Raw genomic sequence first — 16,134 nt, forward strand, 5'->3', positions numbered from 1 at the left:
TGGCAAAGAATTTCACCTCTTATTTCACCAAGGACCCTGGGAATAGCAGAAAAGTGAAGTCCTCAAGTTCCAGTCCTACTTAAAAAGGTGCATATGTGTCCTTCCCAGTGTCTCTGAGATTCAAATATCCTCCCTTTGAAGGTGACCCCTCCATTTTAGTCCATTTTATCCCATTGTCTCCAATCTCCTCCAGGTCTCTTTCTCTCTTGTACTTTGTCTCTACCTTTCCTCTGGCTCTATTTCCACATCGATAGACATAAACAAATCTCTCCTGCCCCGTGTCTTAAAAAAAAAAAGCCCCAAATAGTAAATGATGAATCTCCTGATTATGTCGGGAGATACTATAGATATATAGTATATACTCTCTCTATATACTCTATATATAGATACTCTGTAGATACTATAGATAACTATTTCTTACTGGTTTCTTACTCAAATATCTTTAAAGATTCAAGGTCTCCATAGCCTTACTTTTATCATTCATTCCTTGACCGTCAAGGAATACATACCAGATGGCTTCCATCCCACCCCCGACCTGCTGGCTCTCACCAAAGCCCCTTAAGTGATGCCCTAAGGAGGACAAAGACAGTGAGTGTCTCGCAGTGCTTACTCTGCTGGATACAGGAGCTTCACTTGAGGGAGAGTTCTCGCTCCTTGAAATTCGCTTCTCCACTGGCTTCTGGAGGAGACCCGCTGACCAGAGCCAGGTCTTTAAATGTTGGCGTTGGTTCTAGATGGGGCACCCTTCCCTTCTCACTGCTGACACTATCTTAGAACAATTCCGCTCGCATCAATGTGCTGAAAACCCCCTAATTAGATCTCTTGTCAAGACTCCTATACGGAATATACCAATTGCCTCTTAGAGCCCTACGTGCCCCTTTTTTCACCTGATTCATTTTTTTCCAGAGCTGAACTATATACAAAAGAAGCAGGATAATATGGTGCTTAAGAGCCCAAGTTCCAGAATCAGAGCTTGGTTTTAAGCCCCAGATCCACTATTCTCTCACTCTGTGACCTTGGGGAAATTACTTGATCCTTCAGGGTCTCAATTTCCTTTCATGGAAGATAGAAATAATAATAGTACTGACCTCATAAAGCTGTTACAAATTTCATGAGCTACTACACGCCAATCACTCACAGCAGTGCCTGGCCTGTAGTAAGCACTTGATAAGGTTGACCACTGTTATATTACTGTGGTAATTACGATGGGCATTATTATCGTTTAGGACATGGTGTTTTGCTAATTAGCAGTGAGTGGTAAGGGACAGAATGGTGTCCTGGCCAGAGAGCCCAGGTCTGTTTCAGGAGACCAACATTCAATTCACCACCTACTGCTTGGGCTCTTGGCAAGTAGTAAGCGCCATGATAAGCATTTCCAAAGATGCATCAGACATAAGGAAATGAGTGTAGACTTGATCCTAGAGGCAGTAGAAGCCGTTGGAGATTTTATAGCAGGTGAGTGACAGGTCTGATTTACATTTTGGGAAAACAGTTCTGGAAGCAGTGGGAAGAATGAATTGGAGCGAAGGAAGATGGCCAGCAAGATCCCCAGCTAGGGAACAGTTGCAGCGGTCTGATCGCTGAGGGCAAGGTCCTAAGCTAAGAAATAGAAAAGGGGGGCAGGTTTGAGAAACATCGGAGGAAGTGGGAACTCTAAGCTACGGGGGCCAGATCAGGGATGGCAAAGACACAGGTTCACATTGTGACAGAGGAACCGGCTGGCCCCACAAAGAGCCCCTGATGGACAGCGGTCTACTGGCGAACCCACTACACTCTGATAGTCCGTCTTTTCTTTCTTTTTTTTAAATGTTTGCGTTGTGTTTGTTATTTCTGCTAGTCCGTCTTGAAGACAGAGGAGCACGTTTGGTCCCCAGCTGAGGGTGGTTCTGTCTTCCACAGTGTGGGGTTTTCGTGGACGGCGCTCCCGAGCGCTCCATCCACACCCGCCTCTGGGTTCACGAGTACTGTAAGCGTGACCGCCGGGCGGGTGGATGTTCTGCGGCCCAGCAGCACGTTCTCTCCTTACAGGATGACCTCCCTGGGAAAGCAAGGAGAAGTGGACCGTCTAGAAGAGATGCCGCTTTCAGAGCAAAGGCAGTTTCTAGTATGATCTTAATGGCCAATGGCATCCGGCCGCCGTCAGCTCAGCTGCTCCCCTGTCGGGGTCCACTCAGGGGTCAGGGGGACATTTTATCTATCGGGGCCCCCCTTTTATAAGCGCCATGCAGACCAGGCCGCTTCTAGGGACACACCTCTTGGGGCGGAGCGCAGGCAGGGATGCATTTTCGCTCTCCCACCCGTGCTCTGCCCTGGCGAAGGCGGCGCGGCCCCCCCTTGTCCACAGCCTCCAGTCGCTGCTGCTGAGGACTCGGGGCACCAGCTGCGGAGGCCCTTCGGCCTGGAGGTCCCCATCTCCCGCAGCCGGGACGCCGAAGGGGAGACGGGAGGACGACTGGAGGGAAATGGCATCCAGAGTCCACCTGCCCTAATAGGATTTCTTTTCCTTTCCAGCCCACAGCTAAGAATGTCCTTTATTGTCTTCTCTACACGAGGAACTACCCTCATGAAGCTGACCGAAGACCGGTAAGGACGCTCCCCTTCCCTGTAATTAGCAGGCCCACGTTCCCTTGAGTAGTGCTGATATTTGGGCCCCAAGACTGGCCCCGATGTCCTAAATCTTGCGGTTCTCTCCTCACCTAAGCCTTGCACGTTGCCCATTGACCCATCGGCTACTTTACTCCGTGATGACTGATAGGATTTCCTGATGTTGTGAAATTCCGCAAATGACTCAATCACCTTGAGGTATAAATCTTACTTTGATTGGCAACTCAGTGTGCTACCTTGGAGCAAAGTGTGAGCCAGAACAATTCCTGGGGGATTATATTTTCTCTTATTTACATTAGATTTATTTTGTGGGGTAAGGTTTCAGAGATACAATAAGCATGGTGTGAGAGAAGTAGGAACTTGTAATATTACCATACATAATTATACGGAGGCAGGGAATAGAAAGGGAGGGATAATATGGTGTTTAGGAGCCAGGACAAGACAGCCTGTCCTTCCGTGGACAGGACCATGGAATAAAAGGAAATTTGAATCAGGTGTGGAAAAATGTTGTTGACATGAAAAGGATTACTGAGACCTAGCTTAACAAAAGTATTATTTTGGATTTTACCACTTACCCGTGAAAACTAGCAGAAATAGAGACATGCCATTTGTTCAGAGTTAGGATGGTGTATTGGGAGTGGAGGTAACAGTTTTCCTGAGTTAAGGACACTTCGTGCACTTTTTTTTAAAGGGCTCTGATGACATGAGAGAAACACCGGGGGCGGGGTGCGGGACACACATGGGACGTTGGCAGTCTTGTGGATGGACGCGTAGGGAAGAGGAAAGGAGGAAGAGCAAGCATAGGGAGGACTGGGGGACGTTATTCTATAGTCTTCTGCTAGAGAGGACCAATAGCAAGGAGGAAGGTGCTCTGGATTTTGCACCAAACAGCAGAGCTGAGCCCGTCCCCGTGTTTCTCCACGTCTTCTGTGGTCCGTGTGTAACTACAAGAGTACTCGGTACCACGCAGAAGTCTCCAAGTTCTGCTTCTCCTTCAGCAGGGCCTGTTATTCATGCACACTGTTGAGATGCACAGAAACCTCATTTTAAAAATAGGGGTTTCTTATTTCCTACTAGCAGAAGGAGACGCTGAGGCCGCATGGTGTTCCTAAGGGTAGAGTGCAAACCCACAGGGGCTGCAGGCTCCAGGGCCTTTCCACTTTACATGGAGAGTCAGAAAGCCCAAGAAACTCAAGAGAGTTTCCTTCAATACTGGCCAAGGATTTTAAGAAGCTCTGAGAAAGTGTCTCTGGCTTAGGGTCTCTCTGCGAGACTCCTACTCTCCCTCTGTCTTTGCATGACATCCTTCATGCAGAGGTGCCTCCCGTTCAGACAAAACCCTCTCTCCCATTCTTCACATCCTCCTACAGCCCAGGCTGCCTGGTGTTGCTTCCTGCGGACTCCGCTGGCTCGTGCTTGAGTTTGGCCCCGAGACCTAGGTCTCACATCCCTTGTGGGTATTTTGTGTGCTACTGCTCCCGGCCTCTGGGAAGTGGGGAGGGCAGAGGGGGTCACGGAGTTATAAACACTGTTCAAAGGCCTAGGCTTTCAGACTCGTTTTGGTTACGCTGTTCAAATTAGTCATCTGAATCCTACTTTGAATCTGATGTTGGATGTCTTGACTTCACTCCTCCTAGTTCCCCTACCAGGGAGAAGCAAGGTTAGAATCTGGACTTTGCTGGAAGCAGCATTTAATACGTAAGGGCTAAGTATGCTTCAGACAGCCCAAAATGCCTTGCTAAAGGCTGTATGGGTTTCACGTGGTGACTCTTGGCCTAACCTCTGGGTCGGCCGGCAAAGCATGAGTGGTTTACTGACCCATCCCCAACCTTATCAGCCTAGAGAGAAATGTGGACAAGCCTTCCCTCTGCTGAACGCTTTCTCATGAGATTGGCTAAAAGAATTAGGCTTTGACAGCTTCCAGGTTGATACTATTTCTGAAAGGTAGGACTCCCAGTGTTTTAGTTGGTCACAAGAATTCTTGGTTTTTTTTTCCCATATCTCATTTGATCGTCCCAATATCCCTAGGAGATAGGAAAAGATGCATTACTGTACAGATGTAATAAGCGAGGACACCACGTTAAGTTGAAAAACACATTCAAAAACAGGTCATGAATCCATAGGGAACTCTCATTTCAACAAGACCAAAAGATTGTGGGTAAACCAAAAGAAATACTATCAAAGGGTTATTTGCATCCAGCTTTTGGAATCAAACCCACATAAAGGAAACCACGGGAAGCTTGAAAAAATAGAACAGAAAATAAATATGGTGTGTTGAGATGTAGTAAAGAAACTACAATCAGAATAATAATATCTACAGGGACGCCTTGGGGGGGCTCAGTGGTTGAGCATCTGCCTTCGGCGCAGGGCATGATCCTGGGGTCCCGGATCGAGTCCTGCACTGGGCTCCCTGCAGGGAACCTGCTTCTCCCTCTGTGTCTCTGCCTCTCTCAAGAATAAATAAAGAAAATCTTTTAAAAAAGAGGAAGGAGAAGAAGAATACCTACCATTTGTGTCTTTTATTTGTTAAAAACCTTACATATCATTTCTCACGTGTCCCCATATAACCATTATAACTTCAATTTCCTACGGGGTCTCATTGTTTAATATGGAATATGCCATTTTTCACTACCTGCTTTCAAGATCTTTAGCTCTCAGCAGGTTGGCTAGGATCTGTCGAGGATGGTTTTCTTTGAGTTTATCTTATTTTGGCTTTGCTGAGTTTCTCGAATCTATAAATTTGTCTTTTACCAAATTTGAGGAATTGGCAGCCCTCTCTCTAAACTATTTTTTCTGTACCAGTCATTTTCTCCTCTCCTTCTGGGATTCCAATGACAAAGATATTAGACCTTTTGATATGATTCCACATGTGCCTGAAGGTCTGTTCAATTCTTTTCCAATTTTTCCTCTTTCCTTTTTTTGGATTAGATCATTCCTATTGATCTATCTTCATGTTCACTGACTCCTTCCTCCGCCATCCCCATCCTGCCATTGAACTCATCCACTGAATTTTTTTTGCAGATACTGTGACTTTCAGGACTAAAATATCTATTTTGTTCTTTTTAAAATTTTTATTCCTCTGCTGAGATCATCTATATTTTCATTTATTTTAAGTGTATTTACCTTCATCTCATGGAGTATAGTTATGAAATACATATATACATATTTAAATGTATAATATATATAAGTATATAAGATATGACATAATTAAATATATTTTATATAATATTAAATATATGAGATTACATATGAAATAAATTATGGGATTAACTATATCATAGAATATAATTAAATGTAATTATAAATACTATAAAATAAATACATAAAGCATATTTATATGCTTTAAATGCTTTGTCTGACCATTCTGTAAGCTCAGCATTGGCATCTTCATTGCCTTCTCTCATGAGAATGGGTCACGTTTTCCAGGTGCTTTGTATGTCGAGTAATTTTAGAATATATTCTAGAAATTTTTAATATTCATTTGTTCAGACTCTTAAGTCACCTTCAAATCCTCTGGAGAATAGAAGCCTTTCTTCTCTGTGTGCACGAGGTTCAAACCACAAGTTCTGTCTCTTCTGTGGATGGTGGTTTTTATTTCAGTTCAGTTTTCAACATCTTTGCTAAGCTGCTTCGAGCCTGTCCTACACACGTGCAGCTCAGAGATGAAGCCGGGACTTACACAGACAGCTTCAATCACACAGTTACTGGGACCCCCTTCTCCAGCTCTCTCTCCTGCAGGTTTCTCCACACACCATGTTTCCCACTGGTGCCACCCTTTGCAAGTCCTCTAGCAAGAAAAATGGTGTTTTGCTTGGGGTTTGGCCACTGTGTTGCCTTGTGCAGTTCTCTGTCAAGGTCACTTGTGGGGCAAAGGCAGGCGTAATCAAAGAGAAGTAAGAGTGGGGATTCTCTCCACATTCTTTGAACTACAGGGGCCCCTTTCCCAGGGCCCCAAGATGTGGTGATTTCCCAGGCCAGTACCACGTGACTGAGACTCATCCTCAGGTCAAAGCCATGAAAGAAAAGACGGGGAGAAGTATAGAATCTAGCCTTTTCTGGGTTACCTCTCCAGATTTTTACTACCCTTCCCAATTCATCTGCTTTGCTTACTTTTCAAAATCCTTATGTGTTTGTTTTGTCCAGAGTTTTTCTAATAATCACCAGGAGTGATAGCCAGTAGCAAACTTACTCCATCTTACCTGCTGTTCCTTCCATTATACAGATAAGGGCACTAAGAATCTGAGTTTAGATAACTTTTGCTATTTGACGGTCAAATGCTATGGTCAAATAACAAAAATGGCAGAATTAGTAGTCTGATTCTGGATTCTGGTTTTGGTCCAACTCATGTGTTTTGCATTATATCATATCGCTCTTCCAAGATTTCTTAGCTTCATCAGTTTGCAAAACAGTTGACAAATTGTAACACATTTTTCAGGTTTCTTCATCAGCATAATAAAGGATCTAATGTTAATTTAAGTACTATTAGGATACATTATTTTAGTGTTAACTACTGTATATGATTCCTTAAATACTCCCTGGATAGTCTTTTTCCTGATCTTACTTTAAATACTTCAGATGTTTCATCATTTGGGAATGAGATCATGTCAAGGAAGTCCAACTCATCCTTTAAAAGAAATCAGGAATAGATATTAAATTTAATCAAATGCATTTTTGGCACCTATTAAGATGATCGTATTTTTTTTCTTTGACCTACTAACACAGTGAAATGCATTAAAAAGATTTTTTAATATTGGATCATTCTTGCATTTCTGGTTACATTTGGTCATCATACATTATTATTTTAATGTAGAGTTGAACTCTATTTTCTGCATTTAATTCAGAAATTTAGCATCAGGATTTATAATTATGTTTGGGCTGTTATTGCCCTTTTTATGACTACTTTTACTTACAGTATTTTTGATACATTTTTTTTTACATGTAGATAATTACTTCTGGAAATTAGTCTGATATAAGGTATAGAGCCAAGATCTATTCTTTTTCTCCAAGTGATTAGTAAGTTTTTCTAACATCATTTGGTGAATAATCATTTACTACCAATCTGAAAAATTAGACTCTTCCATAGACTTGGATCCATTGCTGTGTTTTCTATTCTGATAGACTGCATTTCTTTGTTCCTAGCGAGGGCCGCACTATTTTTATTAGTCTTAGCATCTGGAAGACCAGTCCTTCTTTGCTTCTGATCTTAAGTGAAAATCGCCCCTGGTTTTTAGTAGTGTTTTTTCCTACCATGATCATTTTAAATAATTTGTTTAAAGTACCACAATACTCTTGGGATTGTCACCTGAATTGTATGGAAAGTGCAGAATCACCTTAGCAAAATGGCATTGCAGTTTTACTGTATATATTTTCTTTTTTTTTTTTTGTATATATTTTCTTATCTAAGGATATATCCCTTCACTTATGTCTCTTATTAAGGTTTTGTTTTCTTCAAATTGGTCTCATACAGTGTTTATTAAGTTTTTTCCTGGTTATTTCTAAGTTTTCCTTTCATTATCAATGAGTGTTTTTCTATTATATTTTCCAAATTATTGGTTTATATAATTTCTACTTTTAAAATTTATTAATTTTTGTTGGTGGACTAGTATGTGATTAAATTGTATTTTTCATCCATGTATATTAGACAATAGGTACACTTTGATGAGTAAAGAGTTTTGTATAAGAAATACATTGTTTAAATTTCTCAAATATCTTATATTTTTTCTTACTTGATCTGTGAAGACAGTGAGGTATATTTTAAACTTGCCACCGTAACTGTTTTATAATGAATCTCTAACACACTGCTTTATAATTTATGCCATATTGTGTAGTCCCATGGGTTTTCATTATGGACTATATTTCTAATGAATATAAAATAACCTTTCTGTTTCCTTTCATGCTTTTTAAGATCTTTGTCAAAAAAATTATAAACTTAAATTTCTAAAAATATTTTCCTGCTATATCTGTGTCTACCCATTTATCTTTTACCCTTCTTTGATATTTTAATTTTCCACCAATGATTTGAAAAATATAATTTGAAAAAGTATAATTTCATTTTTATTCTAGCAAAAGCTTCCAATGAACTTTGCTTGTTTTTATAATGGCAAGAATTAAGTAATGTCATTTATTCTCCTTGATGAATTTCTTAAAAATTATTTGCATTATGTCTCATAAATACACACACATACATACATACACATACATATTTCCTTTCCAGTACTTGAAATTTTTATTTTATTTATTTTTTAATTTCTTAGTTGGCCAAGTTGTTTTCCAGGTAAAATTTTCCTGAAAGGTATGTGAGTATTAAAATTTGTAAGGCCAAACTTATTTGAAAATTGTTGTTACTCATCTTCAGGCAAATATTTTAATTGAATTAAAGTTCTTATACCCTGTCTTTTCCCTTAAATTTACTGGCAATGACACAATGCCAATTTGCATATCTTTTATTCTTTATTGCATACAGAAAAATGACAATTTAGTACATTTCTCCTTTGTGAGTAGCCTGTTCTCTCCTTCTGGATACCTGTAAAAAATATTTCCTTATACCTTGAATTAAAAAAATAAGTCAAAAGAATATATCTAGGTGTGGATTCTTTCATGATTTTGTATAATACTTTATATAGCATTTGAGCCTTTCCATCTGATAACAAATAGCTTCACCCTAAGAAATATTTTACTCTTATTTCTTTTATTATTACTTTTCTTTTGTCCTTTGGATTCTTAAATCTATTCCAAACTCTTTTTTATGTTCTAAGCTCTTATTCTTATGCTTTAGTCTTTATCATTTTTCTTTGAGAATGTTTCACTCTTGTACTGTAATTCACCAATATTTAATTATTTTGTTTGTATTCAACATATTGTTTGCAACCTCCCTTGAAATTTTTTTTATTGGAGTAAAATGTACAAACTATAAAATTTATCATTTTAACCATTTTTAAGCATACAATTCAATGGCTTCACCTTGTGCACCCATCATACTACTACCCATCTCCAGAACTTTTTCATTATCCCAAACTGAAACTGCCCCCAGCCCATGGTAACCTCTATTCTACTTCCTATTTCTATGGATTTTTTACTCTAGGTACCTCATCTAAAGGAATTATATAATATTTGTTCTGTATCTGGCTTATTTCACTTAGCATATTTTCATGGTCCATCCGTGTTGTACATATGACAGACTTTCATTCCTTTAAGACAGAGTAATATTCTCTTGTATGAATATACCACAATTTGTTTATCTAATCATCTATTAATGGACATTTGGGTTATTTCCATCCTCTGGCTGTTGTGAATAATGCTGCTATGAACATTGGCATGTAAATGTTGAAGTCTCTGCTTTCAGTTCTTTGGGGCACATACCTAGAAGTGGAATTGCTGGATAATATGGTAATTCTATGTTTAAGTTTTTGAGGAAATGCCATACTGTTTTCCACAGTGGCTGCACCATTTTACATTGCTACCAGTAACGTACAAGGGTTCCAATTTCTCCACATCCTTGCTGACACTTGTTATTTTCTGGTTTTGTTTTGTGGGTTTTTTTTTTTTTTTAAATAACAGTCATTCTAATGGATGTGAAATGGTAACTCACTGTGGTTTTGATTTGTATTTCCCTAATGGTTAGTGATATTGAGCATCTTTTCATGTGCTTATTGGCATGTTTGTGTGTCTTTTTTGGAGAAACATCTATCCAAGTCATTTGCCCATTTTTAAATTAGGTGTTTTTTATTGTAGTTGTTAAGTTCTAAGAGTTCTTTATATATTCTGAGTAGTAATCCTTATTACCCAATATTTTCTCCCATTTTGTAGTTACCTTTTCCCTCTGTTAATAGTGTCCTTTTATGGACAAAGGTCTTCATTTTTATTAGTCCAATTTATCCATTTTGTTATTTGTTGCCCACGCTTTTGGTGTCATCTCCCAACAAATCATTGCCAAATCAATATCATGAAGCTTTCCCTCTGTGATTTTTCTAAGCGTTTTCTAGCTTCAGCTCTCACAATTAGGTTCTCACTCCACTTGGAATTAATTTTTGTATATGGTTTTAAGTAGGATCCAACTTCCTTCTACTGCAGATGGATATCCAGTTTTCCCTGCTCACCTGTTGAAAAGATTGTCATATTCCCATTAAATGGTTAGCACCCTTCTTGAAAATTGCTTGACTATATATGCAAAGTTTTCTTTCTAGGCCCTCAATACATCTACCCTTACCTTAGTACCACTCTGTTTTGATTAACGTGGCTTTGTAATAAGTTTTGAAACTAGGAAGTGTGAATCTTTCAACTTTAGTACTTTTTCAAGAGTGTATTGGCTATTTGAAGTCCCTTGAGATTCCATATAAGTGTTAGGATAAGTTTTTCTATTTCTGAAAAAAAAAAAGCCATTGGGATTTTGATAGGGATTACATTGAATCTGTAGATCACTTTGGGTAGTATTGACATCTTAACAATTTTAAGTCTTCTGATTCATGAACACAGGCTGTCTTTCATTTATTTATGCTTTCTTTAATTTCTTTCATTTTTCATTTATTGTTTTCAGTGCCATTGCTTTTTTAACGGACAGATAATCCCTTTCAATGCTATGAATATTTTTCTGATCCTAAATTTTTCCTTTTGTGTATATAGGTAGCACCATGCAATTGTGTTAGAGATGGAATATCTTCATCATGAATATAAATTACAATTGCTTTATGTGCTCCCTGTTTTTTTTATATGAGTTTGCTTCAAATGGGAAATTTTCTCAGATTTCTCAAACTGGTCCTCTTCTTCCCAACTTCTGAGATTTTCTTCAGCATAGTGACTCAAAAGAGGAACAACTAAGTTTTTCAGTACTGGGATTTGGAGTGAGTTCGGTCAGGGATCACAAAAAAAATCTTGGTTGAAAATGTGAAGATCGCAGGCTAACAACTATGGGAAAATTTAGATGTAGTATAATTTTCGTGTGGACAGACGTAGTAGTGTGTCCAAAGTAAGGAGGAACTTGAAACCCAAAGAAGATGGTTAGGTGTGGGTGTTGGATCACTGTGTTAAAAAGTGAACCCACCACCAACCACGAACTTTTCTCCTTATATCCTGAAATTCCAGACTGCTAGGTTCTTCCTCAGCCTGATCTCAGCAGTTCTACTTCTTGTAGGAATTACCCCAAGTGTCTGACATATGTATGGCACTCTTACCTACTTTCCAGCAAGGAAAAAATTTTTCCTGTATTATATTAGTTTCGCTGTTTCTATAGCATTATGGAGAGAAAACGATGGGAAGTTAAAAGATGTGAACTCATGTCACTGTTTTCACCTGGAAATCTTGCCTTATTTCTAAACTTTGCAAATTAAAAAAAAAAAAAAAAAAGCATAACAGACAACCGTGGGTCAAAGAATTATTATCTTACCCAGTCCTCTCACTGGCCTCATTTTACTGCTGAGGAATATTATTCTCAGAGAGATTGAATTATTTGCACATGTTCATACAAGTTATCACTGATGGTAGAATTTTTTTTTTAACTCGCAAAATTAAAAATTTTAAATCTAGTGATTTTTCTCCCATGTATTACATAATCTACCCCACTTACTTGCATCTATACTCATGCTGCTGTCCTTTGTTTCTTATCTATGGAATACTTAAATGGAAGCAACCGCCATGTACATGTGGCATTGCATAAGTATTCATACTTTTGTGTCTATATACAATCCTTTATTAATGGCTTATAATGTACCAATAACCTAGAATACTTTTCTCAACTATAATAAGAGAAGATTAGTAATACCTGCCTTGAAAGGTTGTCCTGAGACTTATCTATTATATGTATTATATACATGGGGGATACTGATTCAAAGCAGGCACAAGGCCACTCTGCTGTAAAAGTGCAAGAATTTGGATTTGAACCCAGGCATGATGTCCCCAATGTCCACACTCTTAATCACTATCCTATAGGGTTTCCTACGATTTTACAATTACATACAGTATTTAGTTAAAAACAAATCCTAGCATCCACAATTCAGCACCCCAGACCCTCAGACTTCTTCCAGAAAACACTTCTCTGAAAGCATATGCCCTCTACACATTTTATCTTTAGGACCTTTTAACAACTTCAGCTTGGAAACACTCCTCACAAAGAGGTAAAGAGGTAGCATCAGCATTTCACAGATGGGGTTAAGAGGTTAAGTATCTTGCCTATTGCTTAAGGAGTTGGAGTGAAAGCCAAGAATGCTTGGCTCAAACTGCTGAGTGGAAACCAAGAGACCACACTTCTCCATCCCTCTCAGTCATCTTTTGGTTTGGTTGAGAATGTGGTTTTGCCATTAGTGTCACAGGGGAAAATGACATATTTTGAACACATCGCTTGATTCCTGGAGCAGAATGATTACAGGCTATCATTACCAAGAGACATAGTTCTAAAAACCTTTTCTAAATTTAAAAATAACAAGAGAGAAGATGAATCTTCAGATATATGGTGCTTAAAAGAACCTGAATTTGTTCCATATGTAGGTATTGTTTATTTAGGTACAAGAAGATTTGATGACAAAAGTAAGAGAAATGGTGGGAGGCACGTATTTATTCTCTTGTCCTGTTGACTGAGAGAGAATATGCTGGGGTCTGGGTCTGTGGGAAATTTTCTTGCCTCTTTCTGCCTGTTTCTTTGTCTATAAAATGAAAAGAATGATAGTCTCTACCTCACAGAACTGTTGGGAGGATTAACAATGCCAGGCATGCGGTAATTCAGGAATTCAGAGAGTCCCCAGCTCTCCATGGCTCACGTCCTTCTCCGAAGTTTTTAACATTTGGCCAGTCTGTCCCTATATGGAGGGATACAGATAGAAAGTACTGCCTCAGCATGAGGCCAGAGAAAGTTAGTTTTCCCTCTGTTTAATGGTTCTTGCGAGACGTCTTCCCCACAGAAGTGCACAGGCTATGTCTCTAGAGGAAGTTTGTTGAAGGCCTCCTCATACTGAGCCTCTGTGATGGTAAAAGGAACCCACCTTGAAGCAATTCCGCCATTCTGGGAGCAGACCGACTTGTGAGAGTAGCGTGGTCCAGTACTTCTCTGCTCTTCCTCTGGGGGCACACCTATTAGGAGAAGAAAGCAGAAGTATACCCGGGGGTCTTTGGGTGGAGTTTGAATTGCTCATCAAAAGCAAGACATTCCCTCAAAATCCCTTCATCATAAAAATGTCTGTGCATTTGTATTCTATTTAATAATATACCAATTTGATTGTTTGATTCTATATAAAAAATCACGTTGAGTTCCTTCTCAAATTATGGAGTATAACCTACGCTCTGAAAAAAATACGTGTGTGTGTGTGTCTCCTGTGTCTTGGTGTACAGTACATTATCCCCACACCCAGTCTAGACACCACAGATTTGGTAGTGACCATATAGACCTTGTAGTGGGATCAGGTTTGGGTTCCAGCCCGGCCTCCACCAGCACAGCGTGTTACTGCGCTTCTCTGAATCAGTTTTCTCAACTGTGCAGTGAAGGTAATGACGCCCCCCGCATGGTGTTGCTGTGTGGCTTTCGTACTTAATGAATGGAAAGCGCCCAGCAGAGGCCCTGGCACAGGGAAGATGCTCAGGGAATGTTGCTCCTCTTCCTCGCCCACTAGTCCACGTGTGGCCAGCACATACAAAGAGTAAAAACTGACAGAGCAGCATGCAGGGACCTTCTTGTTGGGAGAAAGCCAGCAGGACAAATCACAGAAGTGGTCAGAGAACCCAAGAACGGTAGGGTACTTAGACCTGAAGCTAAACAGCCAAAGCCAACTGACGTTCAGTGGCCAGGCAATGGCAAACCACTATCGGTCAGCATAGGCAGCTCTGCAACGTCGCCAGCCCGTCACCGCGTGGTCCCTGGGCCTCCAGGGCCCAGCCTAAGATTTAGTGCTGCTCTTGAGCAGCTCTGGAGGCCTCCTCATGAACTGTAGGTTCACCTCGTTGCTATTCATCCTCCACATTTTAAAAATTATTAAATATTTCAAATGTAACAGGAGTATACGAAAAACAAGGATAATGGACTCATTATCTGCCACTGAGCTTATGGAACAAAATACTACAGGGATTGACACCTCAGTGTACACCCTTCTTCTTTTTCCTCACCAGAAATAATCACCATCCTGAATTTGGGGTTTTCATTTTAACAGATGCTAAATATTTTTGTATACCCATGAGCAATATATTATACTTTTTCAGATTATACCTTTTAATAAATAGTCATATTGTATGTATTTTTCTCAAATATGCTTTTTACACTTAACATGTTTTTGAGACTTTGTTGTTTGTTTGTTTTTGTTTTTGAGACTTTTCTGTGAAGATACATGTAGCTGTGCTTGGTTCATCATAACTAATGTATGCTTTTCTATTGCATCATTCCATATTGTAATAATGTACCATCAGGTACTTACCTGTTCTCTTATTCATGGGCAGTTTGTTTGTTGCTAACGTCATGCTGTTATAAACCAAGTTGCAGTCAACATTCTCACACTGACCTGGGGATCAAAACTAGAATTTCTCTCTGATATACAACTAGGGAGTGAATTGCTAGGTCTTATAGTATGTGACTGTGTAACTTCACGAGGCACGATTTCATTATTCTCCAAAGGGGCTGCACCAATTTTCATTCCCACTAGTGATTTATAAGAGTTCTCATTGCCTCTCAACAGCTTGTATGATCCAGCTCATCTTTTCAAACAGATCGTGCCCACATAGGACTTGTGGATCGGAGTATCTGGTATGAACGCAGTATACTCCTGTTCCCACCACCAGCCCCATATTGCTCCAAAGTGTGACAGGAAAGTCTTATCTTTGTAGAAAAACGTAATTTCCACCAGCTTATACTAAAGAAATGTGATCTGACCAAACAGAAGATGCTTGCCTATCATCCCCTCTAGGACTGTCCGCTTTTATCTTCCATCCAAGAAGGTGATTCTGGGCTCCACAGTCTCCGCCACACAGGACGTGGCAGGGTGCCATTCTATCCTGTGCCCCTGCAGACACTCATTGTGGTTGGTAGCACTGGACTCAAGTATATCCGCCTCACTATTTTAGAGACCTCCGGCACCCAGAGATACCTAGTCCCCATTGAACTAAGAGGAACATGGAACAGAAGATTCTCATAAGGGAAAACTATGTATTTGGGAAACCCTGAATACAGAACCCATTTTCCACCACTCCCATCTCCTGCAGAGTGTGGCTTAATTGGGGGAAAAAGGTTAGTGATGGGAAATTTGTTTCAAAAGTGAAGTGGTACCATAGGAAACTGCACGGGGAAAACCACTGCATGGATGAGTAACCAACCAAAACAGAGTTGTGTAAAGAGGAGCTTGTTTGGACAAATTCATCATGTTGCCTTGTGATTAAACCATCACACCCATCCTTTATGCCAGCTTAGGCTTCAACCCTTGGAAATTCCCTAATGGGCTCCTCTCAGTGAATTTCAGTTACTGGTCTGCACTTGACCCTGTGCCACATTGTGGACTACTCCTATCTGCCAGTTGTGGCCTTCCCAGTGCCCAGCAGATGCCCAGACTCTGTTTCTGCTCCCTATTT

General features: G+C 39.9%; 1 protein-coding gene across 1 annotated transcript in view; it reads left to right on the plus strand.

Moving 5' to 3' along the window:
* The window catches only part of ANTXR1 (ANTXR cell adhesion molecule 1), a 197,874-nt gene that overhangs the window by 27,418 nt on the left and 154,322 nt on the right, over positions 1-16,134 (plus strand). The window contains exon 3 of the mRNA XM_038551488.1: positions 2,512-2,583. Coding sequence (XP_038407416.1) covers positions 2,512-2,583 — 72 coding nt within the window. The remainder of the gene's footprint in view (positions 1-2,511; positions 2,584-16,134) is intronic.

Source organism: Canis lupus, chromosome 10 (genome assembly GCF_011100685.1).
Source record: "Canis lupus familiaris isolate Mischka breed German Shepherd chromosome 10, alternate assembly UU_Cfam_GSD_1.0, whole genome shotgun sequence".
Taxonomy (NCBI): domain Eukaryota; kingdom Metazoa; phylum Chordata; class Mammalia; order Carnivora; family Canidae; genus Canis; species Canis lupus.